This window comes from Trifolium pratense, linkage group LG6 (genome assembly GCF_020283565.1).
Source record: "Trifolium pratense cultivar HEN17-A07 linkage group LG6, ARS_RC_1.1, whole genome shotgun sequence".
Lineage (NCBI taxonomy): Eukaryota > Viridiplantae > Streptophyta > Magnoliopsida > Fabales > Fabaceae > Trifolium > Trifolium pratense.
In genome coordinates this window covers 26,693,344-26,719,864 of record NC_060064.1, presented here as the reverse complement: position 1 = coordinate 26,719,864, position 26,521 = coordinate 26,693,344, and the positions used below count along the sequence as shown (strand labels likewise).

The window sequence follows — 26,521 nt, the reverse complement described above, 5'->3', positions numbered from 1 at the left end:
TGAAAACTATTTACTTTGATCAATGTCTTGCAAAACCAATATCTCATGCCAAGGTTAGGCACTGGTAAAATTCAATTCTAAAGCATGCAAATACTATTACTCATCAATTTATTTAATTGGTTGGGGGTGTCTTATACAGCAAACTGCTGAAATTATATTGCAAGGAGAGGAAAAGTCATTGATTTACACATTAATTCACTGTCTATCACCAGCTCAATAATGATGATCCTGTCTCTTCTCAGCACCTTGAAATGTGTTCTGCGACTATAGCCAAACGAAAATTGAACAAATAGCTATTGTTACGTTACACTATTTAGTATAAAATTTTGTCAAATAGCGGCTATAGCACCATTGCATGTCCAAACTTGAAGAAATCGCTACTTTCCACAATCCGCAATCGACAACACTGATTTAAGCATAAATTGGAATAGAACGATGAACCATGAAGCACAATCATAAAGATGAAATTTAACATCCTTTTTTCCTAATTCATGACATGTATTTGTCCCACCAATAACCCTTGAACTAAAATGTATCCATCCAATCCAAATTAAACCAACAAAAAAAAAAGGAAGAAAAAAACTAAGATGGCCAATTGTTAAGAAACAATTTAATAACAAAATGTTGAACAAACCGAGGACTGCAAAATCTGTAAACTTTCACATGGAGAACCAAAAAAAGATAATTTTTCTCTAGAAATGAGTTTGCAACAAAAGAACTAGAAATGGTTCTCATGAGATCCCTCCTCGAAACTATGTTCATCAAAGTATCTCGGTCTTTTCCTCAACTCTTATGTCCCATGGCTTGAAGATTTTGGTTGTCTTCCAATAGTCTGTCATATTCAAGTAGTAAATCTGCAGCTTGTTTCTGTAGGGAAGCAACGTGAGCTTCAGCCGTCTCAACTTTCTTGTCTTTCTCTTCGGATTCCATCTTTACCTTTTTCAAACCTTCTGACAGATTTGAAAGTTCTTTCTTCAGCTGTTTTATCTCCTTGGAAGCTTTCTCTTCCTTTTCTTTGAGCTCAACAGTTTCTTTTTTTAGATTTTCTACTTCTTCTTTTGAAGCTCCAATGTTACCCCTTAGATTAATAAGTTTTTGGAGATAATGGTGCATTCGATCAATTAGGAATCCAAGGAATAATGTGAAACCTACAAGATAAAATTAATTCAGTTAAGACAAAGATAATATCTAGCTTACTATGTAATCTAATACATTGATACATTAAAAATGTCGGAGTAAAAATAAAGGAATACAAATATACAACCAGAAATACGTCAAATGATTAATTCAATTAACCAATTTTAACAACAGCAAACAAACTAGCACAAAGATCATAAAACAAAATAAAGTCATGCAGCACTACCAGCAGGAACATTGTTGCCAAATCATACCAATTGACTTAATCTATTGATGATAAAAAAATTATCCACTCATGAAGAATTTTAGTTCTCTTATTTTGAATGGTCATCATGTAAGCAGAGAGAAAGGCATGTATTCTTTTTCAGATTATATATATATTTTGTCCGTTCTAGATCTCTCTCTAACATGATGATTCTGAAGCATGATACGAATTTACCATTAAATCATGTTTCATAAAACAAAAAGACCTGTTCAATCATTCTCAAATTCGTGACCTACCTGAGTTTACATAAATGATTTTGTGAACAAGTTAACTTGATGTCTAAGAAGCCGAGATGCATAGTATGATACAATACTACACAGATACAGAAAAGTTTTAGTAAAAATAAAGTAGTATCTAAAAACATCCTCATTAGAAGTCTGCTAACAATGTGCCATTGGTACCAACTGAAAAGTCACGGTAGGAAGCCGATATGAAAAATTAAACAAATGAATAGAATAAGTAACTCCATTACACGGTCTAAAAAACATTATCTTGGCTTGAAAGGGCCGCGTAAACGCAGGCCCCACTACCACAAATTATGATGTAGGACCCACTATTTGGGTGGGTCTTAGACCAGCAACCCTCCTAAGTGCAATGCTGGTCACTCGTCTAGGTCATAGGCCTTAGTGATCGCCCATTTACCCCGTCCGAGTATGATACATATTTTGCAACGTTGGAATTGAAGATTATTTTATGCCCTTTCTTCTGTCAACAGCTGTCAACTACTTACGATGTGGAACTCGACTACACTTGTATATACCATATCAAACTCTAGCTGTTTTCAACGGGGATATCTGCTGCTAAACATCACTCTATAATTCCGCCTTAATTGGGGTCCATCCCTAAACACTTTAATTGCAGCAAATTTGGACTGTCTTCATTGCAGCCTCCTGCACTTGTGCTAGGTGTAACAGGGTGGGTTTAGTCCTAACATCGCCAAAATCTGTGGCCTTTGTAATGCTTGTAAAAGCGTAATAAGGTCAAAATCAATGGACAGATTGGTAAATCACAAGGTCCAAAATTACTAAAAGAGTGAACGATGGTGGTATTGGGTTCCCCTTGTTGAAGTAGATTCAACTTGATAGAGCTAGGTTTTAGCTCATCAGAGTAAGGTTATTCACCTCATTGGCATGTTGGGTTACTGTTACTACACAAGAATACACAAACATAGATCACAAGTCACAACGGTATTATTGATGGACAAATTCATAAATGACAATATAGGTTTCACAACTCATAACAGAGATTAACAAGTTCAAAATCGGTGGACAAATTGGCAATTTACAAGATTCAAAATTTCTAGAATGAAGGATGGTGGCACCAGGTTCCCCTCATTGGAGCTAGATTTAGATCGATAGAGCGAGGTTTTAGCCCATTAGGGTTGGTTTGATTAACCTCATTGACCTGTTGGGTTCATTGCAAACTTGCAACGATGGGTTTGCTCGTATATTCTTGATTGTGACTTCAATTATTTTGGTAGCTATGGGGTTGAGACTCGATAAAACAACATTCACCTCCTTTGCAGATAGGTACACGTTGGGATGTTATGGAGTCCAGTGCTACCATTTTGCGGTTAATGTTTTGTGCACTACTGAGCCCCATCATTCAGGCATTGCATTTTGGGTTATTTTATAAACACGGCTGATGTCATGAAATGATGAGATTAGCCATTATAATTGCTAACATATAAATATGTAATTGTAATGTTATTATAGAGGTGTTTTTACATCAGAATCATAAAGAAACCAGACATTAAAGCTCGCAGATTTACTATTATGAGCTATAACTGCTATACAAAAATAACGCATGGACAATGCCAGTCGGTGCCAAATAAGACATCAAGTAATAAATTCCAATAAATAAAGGAAATGAGCTATGCTGATTGCGGGTTCATTCACCGCATTGGCATGTTGGAGTACCACACCAACACCGACAAACATAGATCACAATTCCAAATTGATGGACAAATTGGCAAATCACAATATAGGTTCAACCCTAAGCACACACAAAAGAGTGTGACAAGTTCAAAATCGGTGGACAAATTGGCAAATCAAAAGGTTCAAAATTTCTGGAGTGAAGAATAGTGCCACTGGGTTCCCCTCATTGGAGCTAGATTCAGATTGCTACAGCTAGGTTTTAGCACAACAGAGTCAGGTTCATTCACCTCAATGACCTGATGGGTTCCTATAAGACTTGCAACGATGGGCATGCTAATGTATTCTTGATCATGACTTAAATTAAGTAGGGAGCAATGGGATTCAGACTCAATACAACGTCAATCACCTCCTTTGCGGATAGGCTTACGTTGGGATGTTGTGGAGTCTAGTGCTACCATTGTGAGGTTAATGTTTTGTGCATTATACAGCCTCGTCATTCAGGTATTGCATTTTGGGTTTTTCTTATAAACACGGACATTGCCTAACATATTAGGCATGTTTGAGGAATATAACAATTTAATCGTCCTCAAATTCATGACCTACCTGAGTTTACACAATGATTTTGTCAACGAGTTAACTCAATGTTTACGAAGCCAAGATACATAGTATGATATAATACTGCACAGATACAGAATTCTTTTAAAATCAAGTATTTAACAAGATCCTCATTAGAAGTCTGCTAACAATGCGCCATCGGTACCAAGTACAAACCGAAAGGTCACACAGAAACCGATATCAAAGGATAAACAAATGAATAGAATAAACAATTCCATTACCCCATCTAAAAAAACATTAACTTGGCTTGAAAGGGGCAGCACGAATGCAGGCCCCACTACCAAAAATTGTGACGTGGCTCCACTACTTGGGTGTGCCATAGACCAGCAACCCTCCTAAGTGCAATGGAGGTCACTCGTCTAGGTCATGGGCATTCTTGATCACCCATTGACCCGTCCAGGTTAGTATGCTGCAACCTTGAAATCGGAAGTTATTTTATGCCCTTTCTTCGGTCAACAGCTTTCAACTACTTACGATGTGGGACATATATATATATATATATATATATATATATATATATATATATATATACACACGATATCAAACTCCAGCTCTTTTCGCTGAGGATATCTGCTGCTAAACATCACGCTAGAATTCTGCCTTAATTGCAGTCCATGCCTAGCCACCTTAATTGTGGAAAATTCAGACTTTCGGACTGCCTTCATTGAAGCCTCCAGTGCTTTCATTATGCTATGTGTAACAGGGTGGGTTTAGTCCTAACATCGCCAAAAGCTATGGCCTTTGTAATGCTTGTAAGAGTGTAATAAGGTCAAAATCAATGAAAAGATTGTCGAATCACAAAGTCCAAAATTACTAAAGAGTGAACGATGGTGATATTGGGTTCCCCTTGTTGAAGTATATTCAACTTGTTAAAGATAGGTTTTAGCTCATCGGAGTAAGGTTCATTCACCTCATTAGCATGTTAGGCTACTACACCAGAAGAATGCAAAAAAATATATCACAGTAGTATTATTGATGGTCAAATTCGCAAATGACAACATAGGTTTCACAACTCAGCACCCAAAGAGTTTAACAAGTTCAAAATCAGTTGACAAATTGGCAATATATAAGGTTCAAAATTTCTAGAATGAAAGATGGTGGCACTAGGTTCCCCACATTGGAGTTAGATTCAGATCGATAAAGATGGGTTTCAGCCGACCAGAGTTGGTTTCATTAACCTCATTGACCTGTTGGGTTCATTGCAAACTTGCAACGATGGGTTTGCTCATATATTCATGATCGTGGCTTCAATTATTTTGGGAGCAATGGGGTTGAGACTCGATACAATATCATTCCCCTACTTTGTGGATAGGTACACGTGTTGAGATATTGTGGAATCCAGTGCTACTATCGTGAGGTTAATGGTTTGTGCACTACGCGGCCTCGTCATTCAGGTATTGCATTTCAGGTTATTTTATAAACACAGCCATTTTCATGAGCCATGACAACTTCAAACAGATAAATATGCAATCGCTATGTTATAAATGTGTTTTTAATGAGAATCATAGAGAAACCAGACATCAAAACTCGCAGATTTGCAATTATGAGCTCTAACTACTGTACCAAAATAACGCATATACAATGCCGATCAGCGCCAAATAAGACATTGAGTAATAAATTCAGATAAATAATTGAAATGAGCTGTGCTGATTGAGGATTAGTGAGTCGAAAAAGGCACATTTAAATATGTCCATTTCCAATAGCAACTTAATAATGAACAATACGTTAGAGTTCACCGCGTTGGCATATTGGGGTACCACACCAGAATCTACAAACATAGATCCCAATCCAAAATTGATGGACAAAATTGGCAAATCACTAGGTCCGAAATTTCTGAACTAAAGAATGGTGCCACTAGGTTTTACCCCATTGCCATTAGAGTCAGGTTCATTCACTTCAATGGCCAGAGCCAGATGGGTTCCTAGAAGACTTGCAACGATGGGTTTGCTCATGTATTATTGATCAAAACTAAGTTAGGAGCAATTGGATTGAGACTCAATACAACATCAATCACCTCCTTTGCGGATAGGCTTGCGTTGGGACGTTGTGGAGTCTAGTGCTACCATTGTGAGGTTAATGCTTTGTGCATTATACAGCCTCGTCATTCAGGTATTGCATTTTGGGTTTTTCTAATAAACACGCACCATTACCTAACATGTTAGGCATGTTTGAGGAATATAACAATTCAACCGTCCTCAAATTCATGACCTACCTGAGTTTACATAAATGATTTTGTCAACAAGTTAACCCAATTTTTATGAAGCCAAGATACATAGTATGATACAATACTATACAGATACAGAGTTTTTTTAAATCAAGTATTTAACAAGATCCTCAACAGAAGTCTGCTAACGACGTGCCATCGGTACCAACCAAAAAGTCACAGGAACCGATATGAAAAGATAAACAAATGAATAAAATAAGCAATTCCATTACACCGTCTAAAAAAACATTATCTTGACTTGAAAGGGGCCGCACGAATGCATGCCCCACTACCACAAATTACGACGTGGCTCTACCACTTGGGTGAGCCATAGACCAGCAACCCTCCTAAGTGCAATGGAGGTCACTCGTCTAGGCATGGGCATTCTTGATCACCCATTGACCCATCCAGGTTAGTATGCTGTAACCTTGAAATCGAAGGTTATTTTATGCCCTTTCTTCGGTCAACAGCTTTCAACTACTTACGATGTGGGGCTCAACCACACTTATATATATGATATCAAACTCTAGCTCTTTTCGACCAGAATATCTGCTGCTAAACATCACTCTATAATTCCGCCTTAATTGCAGTCCAAGCCTAGCCACCTTAATTGCGGAAAATTTGGACTGCCTTCATTGTAGCCTCATATGCTTTCATTACGCTATGTGTAACAGGGTGGGTTTAGTCCTAACACCGCAGAAAGCTATGGCCTTTGTAATGCTTGTAAGAGTGTAATAAGGTCAAAATCAATGGAAAGATTGGCAAATCACAAAGTCCAAAATTACTAAAGAGTGAACGATAGTTTCCCTTGTTGAAGTAGATTCAACTTGTTAAAGCTAGGTTTTAGCTCATCGGAGTAAGGTTCATTCACCTCATTGGGATGTTGGGCTACTACACCAGAAGAATACAAAAAAATATATCACAGTAGTAGTATTTTTTATAGACAAATTCGCAAATGACAACATAGGTTTCACAACTCAGCACACAGAAAGAGTTTAACAAGTTCAAAATCGGTGGACAAATTGGCAATATAAAAGGTTCAAAATTTCTAGAATGAAGGATGGTGGCACTAGGTTCCCCACATTGGAGCTAGATTCAGATCGATAGAGATGGGTTTCAGCTCACCAGAGTTGGTTTCGTTAACCTCATTAGCCTGTTGGGATCATTGCAAACTTGCAACGATGGGTTTGCTCATATATTCTTGATCGTGACTTCATTCATCTCCTTTGTAGATAGGTACACACATTGAGATATTGTGGAATCCAGTGCTACTATCGTGACACGTGAGGTTAATGTTTTGTGCACTACGCGGCCTTATCATTCAGGTATTGCATTTCAGGTTATTTTATAAACACAGCCATTTTCATGAGCCATGACAACTTCAAACAGATAAATATGCAATTGTTATGTTATAAACGTGTTTTTAATGAGAATCATAAAGAAATCAGATATCAAAGCTCGCAGATTTACAATTATGAGCTATAACTGCTATACCAAAATAACGCAGATACAATGCCGATTAGCGCCAAATAAGACACCAAGTAATCAATTCAGATAAATAAAGGAAATCAGCTGTGCTGATTGCGGATTAGTGAGTCAAAAAAAGGCACTTTTAACTATGTCCATTTCCAATAGCAACTTAATAATGACCGGTACGTCGGTTGGAGTTTCAAATTACATTTAAAAGATTATGTAGTTCTCTGAAACAACTTCAATAACAGAACAAAAACAACTTATACATACATGTTTTCACAGCATGACAATAACAAAGAAAAACAGCATCACATCAAAAACTTCATTCTAACACTTCAAAATTAACCTAACCTAACAACATAAGAGCCATAAAACCTAAAAAACTTCATTCTAAGTTCTAACAGTTCAAAATTAACCTAACCTAACAACTTATACATAAGCATTAAAAACAACTAACATAAAAATGCAAATGACAAAGATGAAAGGATCATGAACATACCAAGAAGTGAAGCCTCGAGCAAATGAGTTCTCCAAAGAACTTGATCCATAGGTGACATAGTACCAAGCTTAGCACCTTTATTCTGGATCTTAACAATACTCATAAGACTTGAAAGAAGAATCACAAACATTGTTCCAGCAATAGTTTTTACGGTAGCAGGAGCCTTCCCCATTTTGAGCTGATCCAAACTCTTCATCACAAGATCCCTTAATGGACCTATCTTCACCAACATAAGAAAAGCCATAACACCTTCAGCAAAAATCACCAAGAACAGTAACTGAATCATCTTTTTCTTTCTTACTTCACTGAAATTGCCAAAAATCTTTACTTTTTCCAAATGGGGTTTTGTTACTTTGTCACAAATTCAAAAAAAAAAAAAAAAAAAGAGAACCCTATTCATAAGACACTCACAAAGGACACTTTTAACATTGTACTGAAAATGGGGCAAGTACAGAATGACCCAGATGAATTATACAGCGAAAAAACGATGTATAGCTTGAAAGATTGAGTCTTTACAAATGATTACATGCATTTACTTGAAGGAAAAGGCTCAAAATTGTAGTTTGGAAGAACTGGGGTATATGTTTTGAAGAAATAAGGGGCAGAGTTTGGGAAAGGAGAGGGCTTTAAACCCTTTTGAGTGACTTATGGGAAAGTGAAAAGTGAAAAGCAACGAAAGTCTTTGGGTTGAGATGGTCGGAACTTATTTAATTTTATCAAAATTTTAAGTTTGAATTATTTATAGTTAAGGACGTTAAATTCGATAAGGAGAATCACAATTTGATCCCGCAACTATGATCGAAAGAGGACTGAAATATTTGATGTCATAATTCCAAATCAGATTATGCTGCTTAGTGAGATAGATGCTAGTTGGTGAGAAAAAAAAAATTATGTTTGGAGATAATTCATCATTCATATTTGGTTTAATTAGTAAAATGGTCTCTTAAAGATATTTTTGGTTTCAGATTGGTCCCTTAAAGAAAAAAAGATCTGAATATGTCTCTTAAGGAAGAAAAAAAAGGTCTGAACCAAACTGATTAACGGATATGTATTTAAGGGACCTATTCGGAACTTTTTTCCTTTAAGGGACCTATTCAGACATTTTTTTCTTTAAGGACCAATGTGAAATCAAAAATGTCTTTAAGAAACTATTTTACTAATTAAGTCTTCATATTTTACATAGTTAAGAGATAAATTTGTACTAAGAATACTCGATATAAAAACAAAAAGGGTTGGAGTGAAAAATATGAGTATTATTTTATTTTGCTTTTACTTTTCTTAAAAAAATGAAATACAAAACTTTGTAAAACAATGAAATTGGATCCAATAATAATCATGCGATCAGCATCTTCTAACCATAAGATTAAAATTGAACGGTATAGATTTTGTTGTAGTTTTAATTTTCCAAAATAGTAAAAAATTTGATTAAGATCTAAACCATCCGATCTCAATTGAATGGTCTAGATCTCACTGATTGTATACCGTCATAGCTTCTGACCGCACTCAATCAGCATCGGTAACAATACATACACCAACTTGTTTTAAGTATATGTCTACATATAGTAGTTAGTTAATGTAATTTTTTTTTTTGGTTGATGTATGATTTATTAATGTGAGTTTTCAAATGTCTGTTAACTTAGACTACATAATTATGTGATTTCAATTTACGTGAATTTCAAATTAATATTTTAAACTACTTGCAAACGAAAGAAAAAGATGCAAGGTCGATGAAAAAGCAAAAAATGTTGTTGATTCAATCTCTAGTTTTTCATTGAGATTGATCAGATGTCTGTGAGATAGTGTGTAACAATATATTTTTGGGATGTGACTACAAAAATTAACTATTTTTTTATGTAGATAAAGGGCAGATAGTACTGTACCAAAAAAAAAAGGGCAGATAGTAATGAAACTCACACAAATAACTCTTACATCCGGAGTTCAACCTTGATGAAAAGGTTCGACCTAACGATATTAATCTTAGAAATTGGGATGGTAATTTGACTTATATTCAGAGGGTACCCGCAAAAATTACCCACAAAGGGTATGATAAAAATTCGCATTTTGGGTACGGGCATGAGTATGGGTAATTACCCGCAAAAATAAAAGGGAATGGGTGCGGGTACGGGTACCTTAGTACCCACCCCGCCCTATACCCGCATAATATATATTTATTTATTTTATTTATATTAAGATATTATAATATATGTAAATTAATTTAAAACAATACAACTCTACTAAACTATTACATATTTTTAATAAAAATGTTTATTTATAACATAATATAAAACTAATGTGAATATTTAACATAAATATGAATTTTAACGTAAGATTAGTAATAATTTTGTTTATAATTTTCATTAGTCAATATTAAAATCTTTAATTTTTTTTTTAATTCTATTAAAATTATATGATATTTTATAATTGATCAATTTGTTTTTAGTAAAAATGCGGGTAACGGGTATGGGTATGAGTACGTAGGTGCCCATAGGGTATGGGGATGAGTGCAGGTATTTTTTCAATCCGCGGGTATGGAATGAGTATTATAGTACCCTACCCATTGTCATCTCTACTTAGAAATGAGTATTGGGCATAACTCATTCTTACAAAATCGCCTTGTAAGGTGAGAGATTGCCTCTAATATATAAACACTTAGTCAGGTCATCTCTCAACCGATGTGGGACTCTTAATACACCCTCTCACGCCCAGCACTATTAGGCTTAGTGCGTGGATATAAACGATAGGTGGCCCGATAGTGGAAACCTAATAACAGGTGGCCCAAAGGATCGTGGAGAGGCTCTGATACCATCTTAGAAATGAGTATTGGGCATAACTCATCCTTATAAAACCGGCTTGTAAGGTGATGATTGCCTCTAGTATATAAACACTTAACAATTAACATTTGTCAATTGAGGTAGGACTTACCGATAAAAAATTGACTATTTTTTGGAAGATAGACGAAATAAAAATAGTCATTGAAAACTCACATACACAATGAAAGACTCGAGATTCGAACCTAAATCAGAGCGTTCAATCTAACAATTTCGACATTTTTGTTAGTTGCTCTAAAATTTGTGGACAAAAATTGACTATTTGACTATTTTACTATATCACATTGAATGACTATCACCGTTCAATAGTGTGCAAACCAGGATTTTGAAATTACTACTTGTTTTGGAGCAATTTTGCAGTTTCAGTTCTCAAATATGACAACGGTGAAGAACAAGAAGAGGAGGATTTTCTGGATTTGAATGAAGATGGTGAAGAACAATAAGAGGAGGAAGACTAAGAAAACAAAATAAAATTAGGTGTTGGTGGTCAATGTAAAAGATCTTCAAGATCCAATGACCTTCATTTGACACACTAATTTAAATGCCATTAAAAAAACACACACAAATTTGTACACTGTTGGTCCACTTTATACAATTATTATTTTATTTTTTTGACGAAAAAAACGATATTCATTCATTTAAATCGGCAGAGTACATCAATCGAAATCATTACATATTCAAATTCGCTAAAAACTAAAAAGGATGAATCTGCGAACAAACTCACAGCATCCGGGTTAATAGCATAAAATGGTTAAATGTCTACAAATATGACAAAACCTACAATTGATATAATAAAATTCAAGTGTCCGGAATAGTCATGCCTTCATATCTGCAACGTTGACGACTCTAAAATCATTGAATATGCTCTGAATTCGGATTGAAACAAATCTGCAAATTTAAACAAAACAAACACCGTACAAATACGGGACAAACACAGTACAAAGACGAGATAACAAATAACTCCGCGTTAAGGCGGGACAAACGAAGAAATCACAAAGAAAAAACTCAAATGAAATCTAAAATTATGTGTAAATCACGTATTGAATTAAAAAAGAAATAAAAAAAAAACAATCAAGAGGGGTGATTTCGAATCAAAATTGATCCTAAATCATCCCTTTCTAATGGATGAACATAGAAAAAAAAGCAAAAGAAAAATTAAGGTTATTTAGCGGGGTTGGCGGCTGAGTTTGAGAACCTCAAATAAATAAAAATGGGCTGCTAATAAAATAATAATAATAATGATATGCTTCAAAAAAAATAATGATAATGCAGCTAAACTTAATAAAATAATGATATATAATTATTGTTAAAATTTAACGGAAGTGACCTTTTTGACTAACGAAGATAAACTTAAGGGGCAAAAATGGAATGCTTATTAATTAAGGGGCCAAAACAAAGCCTAAAAATTAGTTAAGGGGGCAAAAAAGTAATTTAGTCGTTGGTTTATGCTATAACATAACTAGTATGAGTTGATTAGCATATTTAAATTTACATTTTCTTCTTTTAATTATTACAATTTTTTTTTGACACAAATTATTACAATTTTCTTAAACAGTATAAAATGGGCAATCCTTCAAAGCTCCCTCAGGCCTTTTCTTTGGACAGGTGGCAGTGGTATCCTGATCCTGACTCAGGTTATACGGTTAGGGGGGCTTACAAGCTCCTGATATCTCATGCTTTGGTTACTATGGATGTTGCGGACAATCTCATTTGACACTCTCAGGTTCCTTTGAAGGTTTTCATCCTTGCGTGGCGTTTATTGCGTGACAGGTTGCCCACGAGGGTGAATCTGGTTACTCGACGGGTTTTATCTCCTACAGCTCACATGTGTGTTTTTGGATGTGGTGCGTCTGAATCGGCCCATCACTTATTCCTATCTTGCGGTTTTGTTGATTCTCTATGGGATTTAGTGCGTTCGTGGATTGACATTCCTTTGGTAGATTTCGTTTCTTTGCGTGATCACTTTATTCAGTTCACATTTTCAGCAGGTGGATCTCGAGCGCGTCGATCTTTTCTACAGCTCATTTGGCTTGTTTGCGTTTGGGTTGTATGGACGGAGAGAAATCACCGATTGTTTCGAGGCTCAGCAGATATGCCCCATGTTTTGTTGGACAAGATCAAGCTGTTTTCATTTAGGTGGTTGAAGTCTAAGAGTATTACGTTAGCTTTGAACTACCATAGTTGGTGGTCTAGTCCTCTACTTTGTCTGGGCCTTGTATGACTTTTGTATATGTTTTGATTGTTTGTTTCATCTTGTAAACTTTTGTAGTCTAGTTCGGTACGCCTTGTGCCGGGGAGACTGATTTAGTTAATATATCTCATTTTGACTTGTTAAAAAAAAAAAAGTATAAAATGGGCAAACAAGTTTTAAGTGACGAGGAGTAATAAAAAGTGAAATGCTAGTGTCTTTGGAGCATTAATTAAAGATCCAAATATAATAAGTTATCTTAAAATTTATCTAATCAACTTTTTAAAATATAAAAATTGTTGTTTTCAAGATAATTTTTTTTTCCGATAAGTAGTATCTCGTGACTATAATAAAAAGGATCCTACTAAACGGTCTTCGGGACAATAGTTTTTTTTTCTTTCTTTTTTTGATACATGTTTGGAACAATAGTTAAGAAAACATAAATAGAAATAAAAGCAATTTTAAGTAGAAAATATTTTTAATTTTTTTTTCAAACATTGATTACACTATTTTACTTTTATCTTTGCTTATAAAAAAGAAAACACTATTTTACTTTTAAAACTATATTTACTATCATTTTTGTTTTCTTAACGATTGCGTTGAGACACATTTAACATTTTCATAATAATAATATAATATGGAGAATGTTAACATGTGCCCTTATTAAAAAGATAAATGTGAAAAAAATTTATTGAATTTGTGATGTATTTAATTATTTAAACATTAAATTTTTTGTATCATTAAATACTATATTTCTATTTTTAGGTAGCTTAACATGTGTCTTAGGGCACAAGTTAACATAACCCATATAATATTAGTAACATTTTCCTAATAAAGAAAACCCTAAAAATGGGAGTGATACCGATAACTTTGACAAGGCCACATAAACGTACTATGTATAAGAGAGAGTAGTCTCAAGTAACACTGCACAGAGAATGAAATTTTTTAGGTTGCGGCTGAAAGATAAACAGTGTGGTGGGAATGGGAGATTGGAGCAGTTAGAAGTTATGGGAATGGGTTGTTTGGAAAGAAATCATATATTATTTTCCCTTCCAGTTCCACCCATTCCCCTTATTTCTAATTTCTCCTCCCTTTCCCTACCTTCACTTTACCTTACCCGGATATATGGATCTAAATCCTTACAAAAATTCATCTTTAATTTTATCAAGTTTTGATTAAGTAAGTAAATTAGTTTACCGTTTTTTTATTGTTAGATCTGATACTGTATTTTCATCATGTCACAGGTGATGCACTTCTCAGATCCAGATTCAACATGCAAGCAACTTTATAAATTAATAACTATCCTATAGTTTGTATGTATATATGTAGTTATCTGTATGTACAGTAATTAATTATGGTATAGTTTGTTGAATATTTAAGTTTTCTGAGTTTAAAGCATCACGATTTCTTTTTATTTGATGTTTTCAATTTTCTGAAACCAGATCTAACGTTTTGCTTGTGATGTCAACCGATGTAAGAATTCAATGATGCATAGATACTGGGACTGTACCCCCGATTTGGTATAGGTGCGGCGGGAAAGTGTAAAAATAATGAAGGTACAAAATTGTACAAAATAAAAGTACGGTGTGTTATTATATGAATGGTGTTATTAGAATGGACGAAAGATCAATAAGCCTAGAACTAGAAGTTAAAGAACAGAGTTGCCTCCTAAGCAATGGGATTATTTTAAACAGTATGTGATAATGTAATTCTAATGTGAAAATACTAATGAGATTCAGAATCATTGAGAAATCAACAAATATGAGCTATTGATGACTGTTATTCTAGTATAATAATGCTTATAGAATGTCATTGATTCCATTTCCAAATTGTTTTTTCTTTCTCGTTGTTAAATAAGTGTGATTTTTCACATATTTGTTTGGTTTTGTGTTATTTGTTATCTCGTCCTTGTGCGGTGTATTCTGTTGTGCCGTCTCTGTGCGGTGTATTTTGTTTTCCCGTCTTTGTGCGGTGTTCACTTGTTTCAGGTTGAAGGATTAGATCCGATCAAGTACAAATCTATCCAATGTTGACTTTTGTGTCATCAACGCTGCAGATCTGGGGGCATGGACATTCCAGACACTTCAATATAGTCATATATGTAGGCTTATGTAATTTGCCGTTTTATGCTATTAACATGGATGTTGTGAGTTTGTTTGCAGATTCATCCTTTTTGTTTTTAGCAAATTTGAATTTATATTACATCGATGTACTATATCAGTTTGAATGAATGAATATCCTTTATTTTTAGTCAAAAAAAAAAAAAAAAAAAAGGCATATGAACTATGTTGATTACCCAAAAGTGAGTAAAAATGAACTTGAAAGAAAGGAACCAATGACATGCAATTTGAATTTCAGTCGTAGTTTGATTTTAATTCTAAGCCTATAGACAAAATTTGTGTAAACAGAAAATTTAGTCTTTCTCATCAATCTTGTCCATAAATTATCAAAAACAACTAAAATGTTCCTAAAATATCCATCAATTTGTCTTCGCTGATGAATTAATGAGTTATGGTTTTTTTTTTTACTTAAAATCAATAATATTCATTCATTCAAATTCATAAGAAATACAATAGGGATAAATATGCAAACAGGCTCACAACATTTAAATTGTGATTAAGTTGGTTTTTTGGTTTAAGTTTTTTTTTTTTGATAAAGGGGAAAATAAAAAGACAACAACAGGGTCATTAAGTTGAATGTACTAGTTTAAGTGGTTTTATGCTTTTTCTACTAGTTTTAAGCTTTGTCTTATTGTGAGAGGCTTGCTTTTGCTATGTATGTTTTGTGGTGCCAGGTTTGTAGGTGTAACATACAAGTGGTGTTGGATTGTGTTTTTTGTTTGTAAGATAAGATTTTTTTGGGTTCTAGCTTCGAAGTCTATGGATTTTGGCGAGAATTAAGTTAATTATGAGCTTTCAAACACTACAAATCGTAGATTCATTCCATCTATTGAATCACTACTTGATATATTTCATTTTGAGTGTTAGAAATCTTACCAAATCTCTTGGATTGAGTCTCTTTCTCAAGTACCTAGATTTTGTACTCTAAAATCTACTCTAGTGGTAAAACTTCAATTAAGGATGAGTGTGAGAATGATTTTAATTGAGTTATGGTATAATAACAAGTAGAGACCTACCAGGAACTTCAAGGTCTATTGGATTTCCACCACAAATTTCAATCTTGTGAACACTCATGATATAACATCACATTCTCATTTAGTAACTCTAAAATCCACTACTTAATTATGAGATTTTCGGGATACCACTCATATTTATTTTTCCTTAAATCTCTTTGCTTCATATAAATCCACTAAAGCCTATTTAGTTTGGTAAATTATATTGAAACATCAATTGAAATTTCTGTGTGTGTTAGCGTGCAAATATGTTTCTATTTAGGCATTGTTTTCTCTTGGGGTGATAAATGGCGGTACAAATGTATGGATGAAAAAAACTTCCACTTGAACAGAAATATAAAAATTGAATGACTTTGAATGACTCACACTTGAGAGAAAAATTGTTGTGGCAAGTGTGATGTGAGTTACTAATCTCACATTGTTTGAAAAAATTGAGGTGATGTAATGGCTTAAAGTTTTGGATAAAGATGTGTTAACACACTTACTTGTATACTAATTGATCTTAAGTCTGATATAAATGATCATCCAACGGTACCTTCATGACGCAATTAATTAACTCCATACATACTCTATCAAAATCCAAATCCTAACTTGATACATATGTAATTAAAATGTTTTTATAGTTACGTACTATATATGCATATAAGTTAATATTTTTTTTTATATACGATTACGAGAAGCTGTTAAATATATAGTTAGTTAGTAATTAGGAGAATTAGTTAGTAGTTTCTTGATGCCTATATATAGGCTTTGATGTAATTTTTTACACTCACTTTTCTCATTTTGTAATATTTTTCCATGATCAATATTATACACTTTTGAGCTATTTTCTCTCTTCTCCCATGAATGCCATGTTTCTTAACATGGTATCAGAGCAAAAATGGTATCTAGGGGTGTGCAAAAAATTTGGTTATCCTTAACCAAATTACTAACCAATCCATATCCAATTTTAGTTTGCAAAATCCATTTAAAAAAAAAAAACACACCACTCCAATAAAAAAACACCAATTATAAACCATAACCACATTTTGTAATTTGGTTTGGAATTGGTTTGAAAATTTAGGCTCAGGAATTTTTTTTTCCTACCCCTACATTTATCACTTTACTCCAACATATTTTAAAATATTCCTATTATACCCTTATATTAATATATTTTATTATTTTTTTAGTTTATTGTTTCTGAAAATGTGTTCCGGTATAAGAAAAATCTTAGAAATTTTGTTGTTACCGAAACACTTTAAAGTGTGTTCCGGTATCGATCCCTTTACCCCAACAATATTAACAGTTGCTTCTTTCTTTTCTCTTCATTGACGATCTCCGCAAAGCTATAGTACCCTTATAATTATTTCAACATCTCTTTCTCGTTCTTTCATTCATACTTTATTTTCTCTTTCTCCTTTTTTGGATCTTCATTTTTGAATTTACTGGTAATTTTCTTATACCCTTTTGCTTCAATTACATTATTCACTTCATTTTCATCAATTTTATCAACTTTTTTCATGAATGCCCCCTTTTTGCATTATAGGATTTTGTTAATTTTTAATCATTGTCACTATGATTTTATTGAAATTAAACTTAATTGAGTTAATGGGGATGTTTAAAGTTTCATTTTTTTATGTTTGGATCGATGTAAAGTCTTGATTTTTACACTCCTTGTTATATAATTAGACAATAGTAGTGATATTTTTCTGTGATTTTAGATTTTGGTGATTTGTGGGATTGAGTTTGAAGGACTATGGTGAGGAAATATGGCTTCCTCTTCTGCAACTCTTGTTGGTTCAGTCGCCGCTTCTAATCTTCTCATGAGTTCGACCGGCGGTTTCATTGGTCTTTCTTTGAGAAGTGGAAGTGCAGGGTAACAAAAAAAAAAAAAAAATCCATACCGGAACACACTTAAAAAAACAATTTACATACTGAACACTTTTTTTTAAAGTGTTCCGGTAACAAATAAAAAATTACATACCTGAACATTTTTTTCAAAGTGGTCCGGTAATCAAAATTTTTTTTTACATACCTGAACACTTTTTTCCAAAGTGTTCCGGTAACAAAAAAAAATTTAGAAAAATTTTATATACCTGAACACTTTCCAAAGTGTTCCGGTAACAAAAAAAAATTGACATACCAGAACACTTTTTCCAAAGTGTTCCGGTAACCAATTTTTTTTGCAGCATATATGAGGGCAAATTCGTCCATTCAAAATTAATGTTGGGGTGGATGAATAATTGTTGGGGTAGAAAAAAAAAATTCCTTAGGCTCAATAGCTAATTCAGACCCAATATTCAATTTTTTAAAATTCTTTATTATATAATAAAATAATTAATTAAAAGAGGGGTGGAGGACCGGTGGTCAACGCCAGACCACCGGCGGCCGGTGCGACGGCGCTCCGGCCGGGACGGCGGCGGATGGCGGTTTCCGGCGGACCTCCGACGACTTTCACGGCGGCCGGTGGTGGTGCTCCGGCGGCCGGCCACCACCAACCACCCATACTATTTTAATATTATTTTATTTTAAAAATCAGATTTTTAATAATTATTTTAAAAATAATTAAAAAAAAATCAGTTTTTAATGTTTTTAATTTTTAAAAATAATTAAAAAATTCAGTTTTTTTTAAATAATTAAAAAATCAGTTTTTAATGTTTTTAGTTTTTCAAAAATTTAGTAACTCTAAAATCCACTACTTAATTATGAGATTTTCGGGATACCACTCATATTTATTTTTCCTTAAATCTCTTTGCATCATATAAATCCACTAAAGCCTATTGAGTTTGGTAAATTATATTGAAACATCAATTGAAATTTCTGTGTGTTAGCGTGCAAATATGTTTCTATTTAGGCATTGTTTTCTCTTGAGGTGATAAATGGCGGTACAAATGCATGGATGAAAAAAACTTCCACTTAAATAAAAACATAAAAATTGAATGACTCACACTTAAGAGAAAAGATTGTTGTGGCAAGTGTGAGGTGAGTTACTAATCTCACATTGTTTGAAAAAATTGAGGTAATATAATGACTTAAAATTTTGAATAAAGATGTGTTAACACACTTATTTATATACTAATTGCTCTTAAGTCCGATATAAATGATCATCCAACGGTAACTTCATGACGCAATTAATTAACTCCATATATACTCTATCAAAATCCAAATCCTAACTTGATACATATGTAATTAAAATGTTTTTATAGTTACGTACTATATATGCATATAAGTTAATATATTTTTTTTATATACGATTACGAGAAGCTGTATTTTATTTCTTATGGTTTTATTTTGGCTTTTTTTAATTCAACTACATACTAGTTGCTACAAATATCGTTCCAATAACGAAGTGTCCCGGCCGGCCCATACACAGCTGGTGTGGGACTTTTATCGTGCAATTAGACAATCTATCAAGAGGGATCCACATTTTCGGCATTTTTTAATCAATAACTCATCTAACTTAAATGATTTTTTTTAAAAAAGTTTTATTTAACTTAAATGGTTTTTAAATGCAACTAAAATCAGAAGGAAGATGAAAACCACTTGATGTCAGAACTGACTTCCAGATCAAATTAAAAAATCATGTGAACTGAATACTGATGACGAAAAAAAAATTCATCTAAGTTATTTTTGAAAATCTCAATTATAAGAAGTCGTGAAATATTTTAAAATCTTTGGGGTTGAACTTTGTTCATATAATCTGAATAAATTATTTAATTTGTTTTGATTTATCATATATTTTGCATGCAGATATTTTTGTAAAATTTATTGCAATGTGCATACCAAACTGTTTAGGGAAATATATTAATTAAAGACCATGTGGGTACAAATTAGTCTTAGTCATCAATAAGTGTAATATTAAAATTGTGTTCAAAGAGAGATTATTCCTACCTAAAAGCTATAGACACAAGGTAGTAGTATTACATTTGATAAATATAGTTGCAATATTAAAATCCATTCATAAACGTTGTAATTTTAAAACCGTGTTTTTCTACAGATCTTAGGTAGATTTTTTTATTTTTTTGACAGATCTTAGGTAGATTGTTAAAATTTATTAGTTTGTGTTATTTTATTTTATATAAAAAAATACCTTATAACATAAATATTAAATATATCCAATGTTTTATATTATACCACAGTTTATAAATATGAAACTCATTAGAATAAAAACTAGTGTAATGTAATAACATGTACCAATTGTATGTTGTCTCTTGATAATTCGATAAAGTACTTTTACTTTTTAAATATAAATTGTATGAAGATTCATCAACAAAAAGTATAAAGTTTTGATAATATTTCAATCGTAGATCATAAAGTATAATAACTTCTAAGTTTTTAACTAGTTTGCATGTGTGAGGTTTTTGAAAGCAAAACCAATTCATGATGTAAACCATAATTGGAGTTTGATAAGTAAACCACCCTTGCTCCGGTGTTTTAGACTTGAAATTTGTGTTACTTGTTTGCCATTTTTTTAGGTTTGAAAGTTCTTTTAACTATAAAGTTAAAAATAATAACTTTTTAAATAAAATAAAAATTGTTTACTAAATCTTAATTTTTTTTTAGTGAAAAAAAGTTATAAGTTAAAAGTTGTTGTTTTTTCCATGCCTCTGCATCTAGAGTGATGATGTCTCGCATTGCCAAATTTTTTTTAGTTGGCAACCAATTACGCGACAGTCTCCAAGCAAAGATAGAACCTTCAAGGGAGTCTGTTTGTGCTAAATAAGACCTTCAACGACGTCCAATAGATCAAGCTGCTAAGAAATCAATATCTAATAAGCATTTAATTTTAAAATTGTGTTTAACACTAAACAAATCGAAGGCAAAAGTTGTAAAAAAAAATGGAGGCAAGAGACCGAAGATAAACAAAGTTATTGTCCCTAACCCTAACTAAATGAAGGCAAGAGAACTATTTGTCTCAAGTACATATTTATCTTACAAGTATAAGTTGTTTAAAGTATCGAAATAAACATTTTGTCCACCTCAATGCAAAAAAATAAAACATTCTGTACATCATACACGACAAAATATTCGATACTTTAAAAATTATTAAGTATTATTATACCTTATATATATATATATATATATATGTCAAATAGCTTAGTGATTAGAAATTTTATCCATATGGTGAATACATGAGATGATCAAGATTCAAACTCCAACCTCTTACATATATAATACAATATCCTATCGATTTAGCTGTATCTTATATTGTTATCGTTATTTCTTATCCTATTGGAAATTTGGAACACAATGCAAATATGAAATTAATTTGAATAATGTTTATGAAGTAACGTGGCATTTTCAATGTTATGTTACATTGCATAGAAAAATAGAGAAGAGTCAAACATTTACATTACCGGTGGCGCCGGTCATCGGTTGATAAACCTCTTTCTAAACTCAAAAGTCCATTATTTTTCCATTCAATCTCTTTTTCACTCTTTCAATTGTACGGAAAAGCTTATTCTTCTTCTTCTTCTCTGAGTGCTCATCTTTGTACTCCCTGATCCAACCAAAAATCTCAACTTTCTTCAACAATTCACCTCTACAAATTCTGGGTTGTGCCTATTTTCTCAAACTAAATTTAGTAACCGATGTCAACAGTGAGTTTCTTCTCTTTCCTCTCTCCTTTTTTGTCAATTATTTTGATCATTGTTTCGTCTTGTTTTTGTGTACTTTTATGCTACGAAGTTTTAAGGAAAAAGGGTTGAGAAATTTAGTTTCAAATCTCTTGCATTATGTTGTAATCTTTTGATATGTCAATTGCAGCTAACCCCTTTGTTTATTTTTAATTTTAAAATTTTCCCCCTTTTCAATCTCTTTAATATTTTTGTTTTCTGAATAATTGACCATAATTTGATTCAATTTTGATCTGGTTCGGTTCTTAAAACATTGGTCTCAATATGCTATGTTCCTCAGCTGATAAACCAACTATAAATAAGTAACTATTTTCATGCTTATTGGGACCATGTGACAATAGGTATGTAACAGTAGTACCGACACTTCAGATTGAAGAAGCTGAAAATAGGTCTCGTGACTCACACCGACATGTGACTATTTATAGTCTCTGAGTTGTCATAGTGTTTGCACCTGAAAATTGTTACTATTTATATATTTTTTATGTGTGTGTGTGTGTGAATATTTACACTTGAGGTGCTAGTTCAGTGTCAAGAGCTTAACCTTGTAACCTCTAGGTGCCGAGTTCAAATTCTCTCGGAAACAGTTGTAAAATGGTCATTAGTGCTGATTAATAAAATTTCCTCCTTCTCCAATTTTTAAAAAATAAAATAAAATTTACAATGGTAACAACTTCGCAACACATGAGAATGAGAAGATATGCTGCTATTGTAGAAATTTGTTAGCATATTGAATGAATTTTGAGTGGATGAGGCTAATTATATTGCATATTTTGGATAGTTTAGTGATTCAATTTAAACTTCTTTATGTATTTCTTTTAGAAGTATAAAAGGGGAAAATATATGCCCTGCGGTTGTTTCCACTTTCTGTCAAATATTACTTGTATGTGTCTGATATGATATACTTTACAGTTTACACAGATTAATTCACCCATCTTTTTTCTCCTTCGTTTGAAATAATACTCCGTTACTTGAGTCAGTCTAATATATTTGTAAGAGACGTCGAAGGATTTTTTGAGAAGTTCCATCTACAACAACTACCTTAAGGTAGACAAAGACAACCAAAATAAAAGCTAAAGAATAATGGTTAAGAGACTTTCGGAAAAGTTAGACTGAGGAAATGATGTAGAACTCTATTTAACGGTGCCAAAATAAATATTTTGAAGTCTAGATTATGTTTTCTTAAAGATATGGTGATCATGTAATGTGATTACAGAATCACAATAACTTTGTTCCTTTGGCAGGTGATTGTTCGCAGTATGATATCTGTATACCCTTGTGGTGTGGTTAATTCCTTGCCTGTTCCTTGAGATAAAGTAAATTTCACTAAATTAATGACCTTTACAATAGAGTATTTAGAATATTGATTGTTTTTATAATAGCACAAGAAACTTGATGAATATTGTCAACTATTGAAATTCAAGCATATTAAAGAAGTTTCAACACTGATCTTTGTTCTCGAGTAGTCAGGACTGAATGTAACATAAAAGTGATATATGAAATTAGTTCTCTGTTGTAGAATGTGAAGAGGTTCTTGCTCGATTGCAATAATTTGTACCAAGAGACATCTTAGAATACAATTGTAGTATGTAGAAGCAACATTTAATTAAGTTTGTATAATTAAGTTTGTAAACTTCAAATTGCATGTATCTTTTAAATATGTTCATCTGGTTTTTGATCAATATGGCTGCAAGGGCTTAAGTTTTCATTAGCATATAAGTTTATTATTTTATGTGATTCATACAAGAATAGTTTTAATAGGATCTCTTCAATGTGTGTCAATTTGACAGCAACGTTCTCATGTTCCAAAGTTTGGCAATTGGGAAGGTGAAAATGATGTTCCTTACACAGCTTATTTTGACAAAGCCCGGAAAACTCGACCTGGCTCCAAAATGATTAATCCAAATGACCCTGAGGAAAATTCAGATTTAGTTCTTCAAAGTTCATCTTCTGCTGACGAAATTCCTCCAAAACCAAGAGTTCATTCAGAGAATCTATCTGAAAAAGGATCAGTGAAATCAACACATGATGAGTTACAAAATGGTGATCTTAAGCAATTTGTTAACTCGCCGGCTCGTCACGACAATTTAAACAAGAGTGCTGGTGATTCTGTGCTTCGTCCTGGAGGCCATGGAGTAGCTTCTGCTGATAACCGCAGAAGACCTTCAAGACAAAGTACTGCTGGCTCGGAGTACAGTGTCGAACGTTCACCTCTTCATCGCCAGGCTAAAACCCCTGGCAGAGATAGTCCTTCTTGGGAAGGAAAGAGCTCATATGAAGGAAGTCATGGTACACCAGGAAGATCTCGATTGAGATCAGTCAATCGAGAAGATGAAAATGTTAGTTTTTTTTATTTTTGGGCATTTGACTTCTGAATCTTTATGAAACTTCCCTTCACAGACGATTTTTGAGTTTTTCTGTGTTTTAATGACTCTGGTTTGGCTATTGGCAGCCTGATAAAAGTGCCGCTGTTCCAAAGTTTGGTGATTGGGATGAGAGTGACCCTGCATCAGCTGATGGCTACACTCACATTTTCGACAAAGTGCGTGAGGAGAAACATGTTGCGGCTGGAAATGCGCCAGGCACACCCAACGGGAGATCATATGTTATCCGAAACCAACCTGCGAATGACAAAGCTCAGGTATACTTGCAAAACCTGCTTATTAAGATGTGTTAAATTATCACCATTTTGATGCTTCATTGTTTCTCTTTGTTCTCTTCCTTGCTTTTACAGGGTTGCTGCTTTTTCTGGAGCAGAAAATGATTATAGAAAGTGCGATTTATATTCAGAGAAGATAAGATTAGTGTTTTGAATGGTCATGAGGCGTGTACGACTACCACACCTATAATTAACTCCTTTATTATGAGGGGTGTACTTTAAAGGGTAAAGTGCGGAATTATAACGGTCAACCATTGAGATTTTAACAATTTGATAGTTTATTATGGAAATGTTCGTATTTCATTGCAGTCTAAACCATTGATCTTTAATCAATGGTTTTAACCCGCAATTCACTCTTCAAAGTGGACGTCTCAGTTTAGAGGATCTAAATTCTACCCGTTTATATGTAAATATTAAAGGTTCTCTTTGCCTGTGGTGAAACTTTGCCAAAGTGCCTTTGTCTTGAATTTGTGTCTTCTGTGTTTCTTCCTTTCATTTGAAAAGTAAGCGTTTTGCACGCAAGATTGTGATATTTTGTATAAGTAACTTCCACGCTTTAAATTCAATTTATCTGTATTTAGCAGAGATCTATATAATATTTGTTACACGTTCTTCTCTGATGACTTAATAATTTGTGATTCCAGTTCTATAGTGTTGAACTACCATTGTCTAGTTATCAGTTATCACAATTTTTACTGCTATGCCAATACAGCTCAGGAAATTGGTTTGAATTTTCATCTTGTTGCGCAGTATTTGTCCATAGCTGACACTGGCAACTGCTTCACTAGTTGAAAATAGTATTCCTATTGGTTTCAAACCCTTGACACGGCTTATATATTTTCGATTAATGTTACAATAACTGAAGCTGCGGCCCAAGAAACATTGAATTTCTGTTGATTGTTATTTGGATTGCTATGTTCAACTGTGAAGATTAAAATTCAATATTTTACTTCTCATGAAAAGCTCGTCATTCAAAGCTTAGTTGAATTAAGAGACTCTTAATTGGTAGGTACAAATACAATTGTACAAACTAGAATAGTAACACTGGAGTGGAATTAGTTTCAAATGCATAAACTTAGTGTAATTCATTTTATGGGTAATCTATTCTTAGTTAAAGGTTAATGAGAGCAGGTTTTACTCTATTTCAAATAGATACACCTTTGGAATTGATATACCCCATGGCAAAACTGGTTTTGGCCATGTTATGACAGTACAAGTACAACTATGCTTACATGGTTATACCCAGTCTTATTTAATCCAAGCATGAGTTAATCCAGACTTTGATCTATTAGATGAACGGAACTGGTTTGTACTTGTGGTTTAGTACATATACAAAAGTATGCAGCTTGTCATCAATCACCATATTTGACAAGTTGGGAAGTAGGCATTTTATACAACTAATTCTTCATGATAAAAACCACAACAAATATTTATGGTAAGCCTGCAACACAAGGTCTAGCCAAAAGAACTAGGGGGTTGGATGTACAACTGAAATTGATATTGCTTCTCCCTTTACAGCAAGTTTGGATCCACATTATGTGGAATTTTCTCGCGTCTCTATGTTTATACTTTATTCGATGTGGATTTTTCGAAGCTGGAAATCTTAGTTAGTGCACGTATAGTGACACGGTGCTTCTTAAATTTTCAAAACACACGGGCTTAGTTGTGTATGCAGAACACGAAAAGAATTACTTGAGACTAACATAACATCAATGCATATATATTCTTCAACACAGAAGGAGGCAATACAAACCCCTATTGTGGTTCAATTCTAAGCAAATTTATTTTGTTTTACGAGTTTAGAAACTAGTCTTGCTTTCTGTGATCAGCAAAAACTAAAAGACATGTTATGACAGTACAACTATGCTTACACTGTCAGAATGATCAAATTATATCTGGTCTTATTTCCACTTTTCTAGCCTTATTCAATCCAAGCATGAGTTAGTCAATACTTTGAAACATAAACTAAAAGACATCATTTGAAACATAAACTAAAAGACATTATTTGTCAAGGCATGTATATGTAAATTCT

At 33.3% G+C, this 26,521-nt stretch overlaps 2 protein-coding genes and 3 non-coding genes across 5 annotated transcripts; 1 reads left to right on the top strand and 4 right to left on the bottom strand.

Annotated features, from left to right (window-relative positions):
* Nucleotides 1-456: 456 nt before the first annotated feature.
* Nucleotides 457-8,751, bottom strand: LOC123892759. The gene is made up of 2 exons (XM_045942619.1): nucleotides 8,070-8,751; nucleotides 457-1,148 (listed from the first exon to the last, which is right to left on the bottom strand). The coding sequence occupies exons 1-2, from the start codon at nucleotides 8,353-8,355 to the stop codon at nucleotides 784-786; spliced, it is 651 nt and encodes a 216-aa protein (XP_045798575.1). The 5' UTR covers nucleotides 8,356-8,751; the 3' UTR covers nucleotides 457-783.
* LOC123893394 lies at nucleotides 1,902-2,061 on the bottom strand. Its single transcript, XR_006803491.1, has one exon. It is a non-coding gene; the product is annotated as a U1 spliceosomal RNA (small nuclear RNA).
* Nucleotides 4,145-4,302, bottom strand: LOC123893392. Its single transcript, XR_006803489.1, has one exon. It is a non-coding gene; the product is annotated as a U1 spliceosomal RNA (small nuclear RNA).
* On the bottom strand, nucleotides 6,360-6,516 carry LOC123893393. Its single transcript, XR_006803490.1, has one exon. It is a non-coding gene; the product is annotated as a U1 spliceosomal RNA (small nuclear RNA).
* Nucleotides 8,752-21,609: 12,858 nt separating the features above from the next.
* Nucleotides 21,610-25,082, top strand: LOC123890657 (RPM1-interacting protein 4-like). Its single transcript, XM_045940301.1, has 4 exons — nucleotides 21,610-21,797; nucleotides 23,621-24,169; nucleotides 24,283-24,471; nucleotides 24,565-25,082. Exons 1-4 carry the CDS (start codon nucleotides 21,789-21,791, stop codon nucleotides 24,592-24,594), a joined length of 777 nt encoding a protein of 258 aa, XP_045796257.1. The 5' UTR covers nucleotides 21,610-21,788; the 3' UTR covers nucleotides 24,595-25,082.
* Nucleotides 25,083-26,521: the final 1,439 nt, after the last annotated feature.

Coding starts and splice junctions, on each gene's coding strand:
- LOC123890657 (XM_045940301.1), top strand. Junction 24,170..24,282: donor TCAATCGAGAAGATGAAAAT/GTTAGTTTTTTT, acceptor GGCTATTGGCAG/CCTGATAAAAGTGCCGCTGT. Junction 24,472..24,564: donor CTGCGAATGACAAAGCTCAG/GTATACTTGCAA, acceptor TTGCTTTTACAG/GGTTGCTGCTTTTTCTGGAG.
- LOC123892759 (XM_045942619.1), bottom strand. CDS start 8,355: ATGATTCAGTTACTGTTCTTGGTGATTTTTGCTGAAGGTGTTATGGCT. Junction 1,149..8,069: donor GCTCGAGGCTTCACTTCTTG/GTATGTTCATGA, acceptor TTTATCTTGTAG/GTTTCACATTATTCCTTGGA.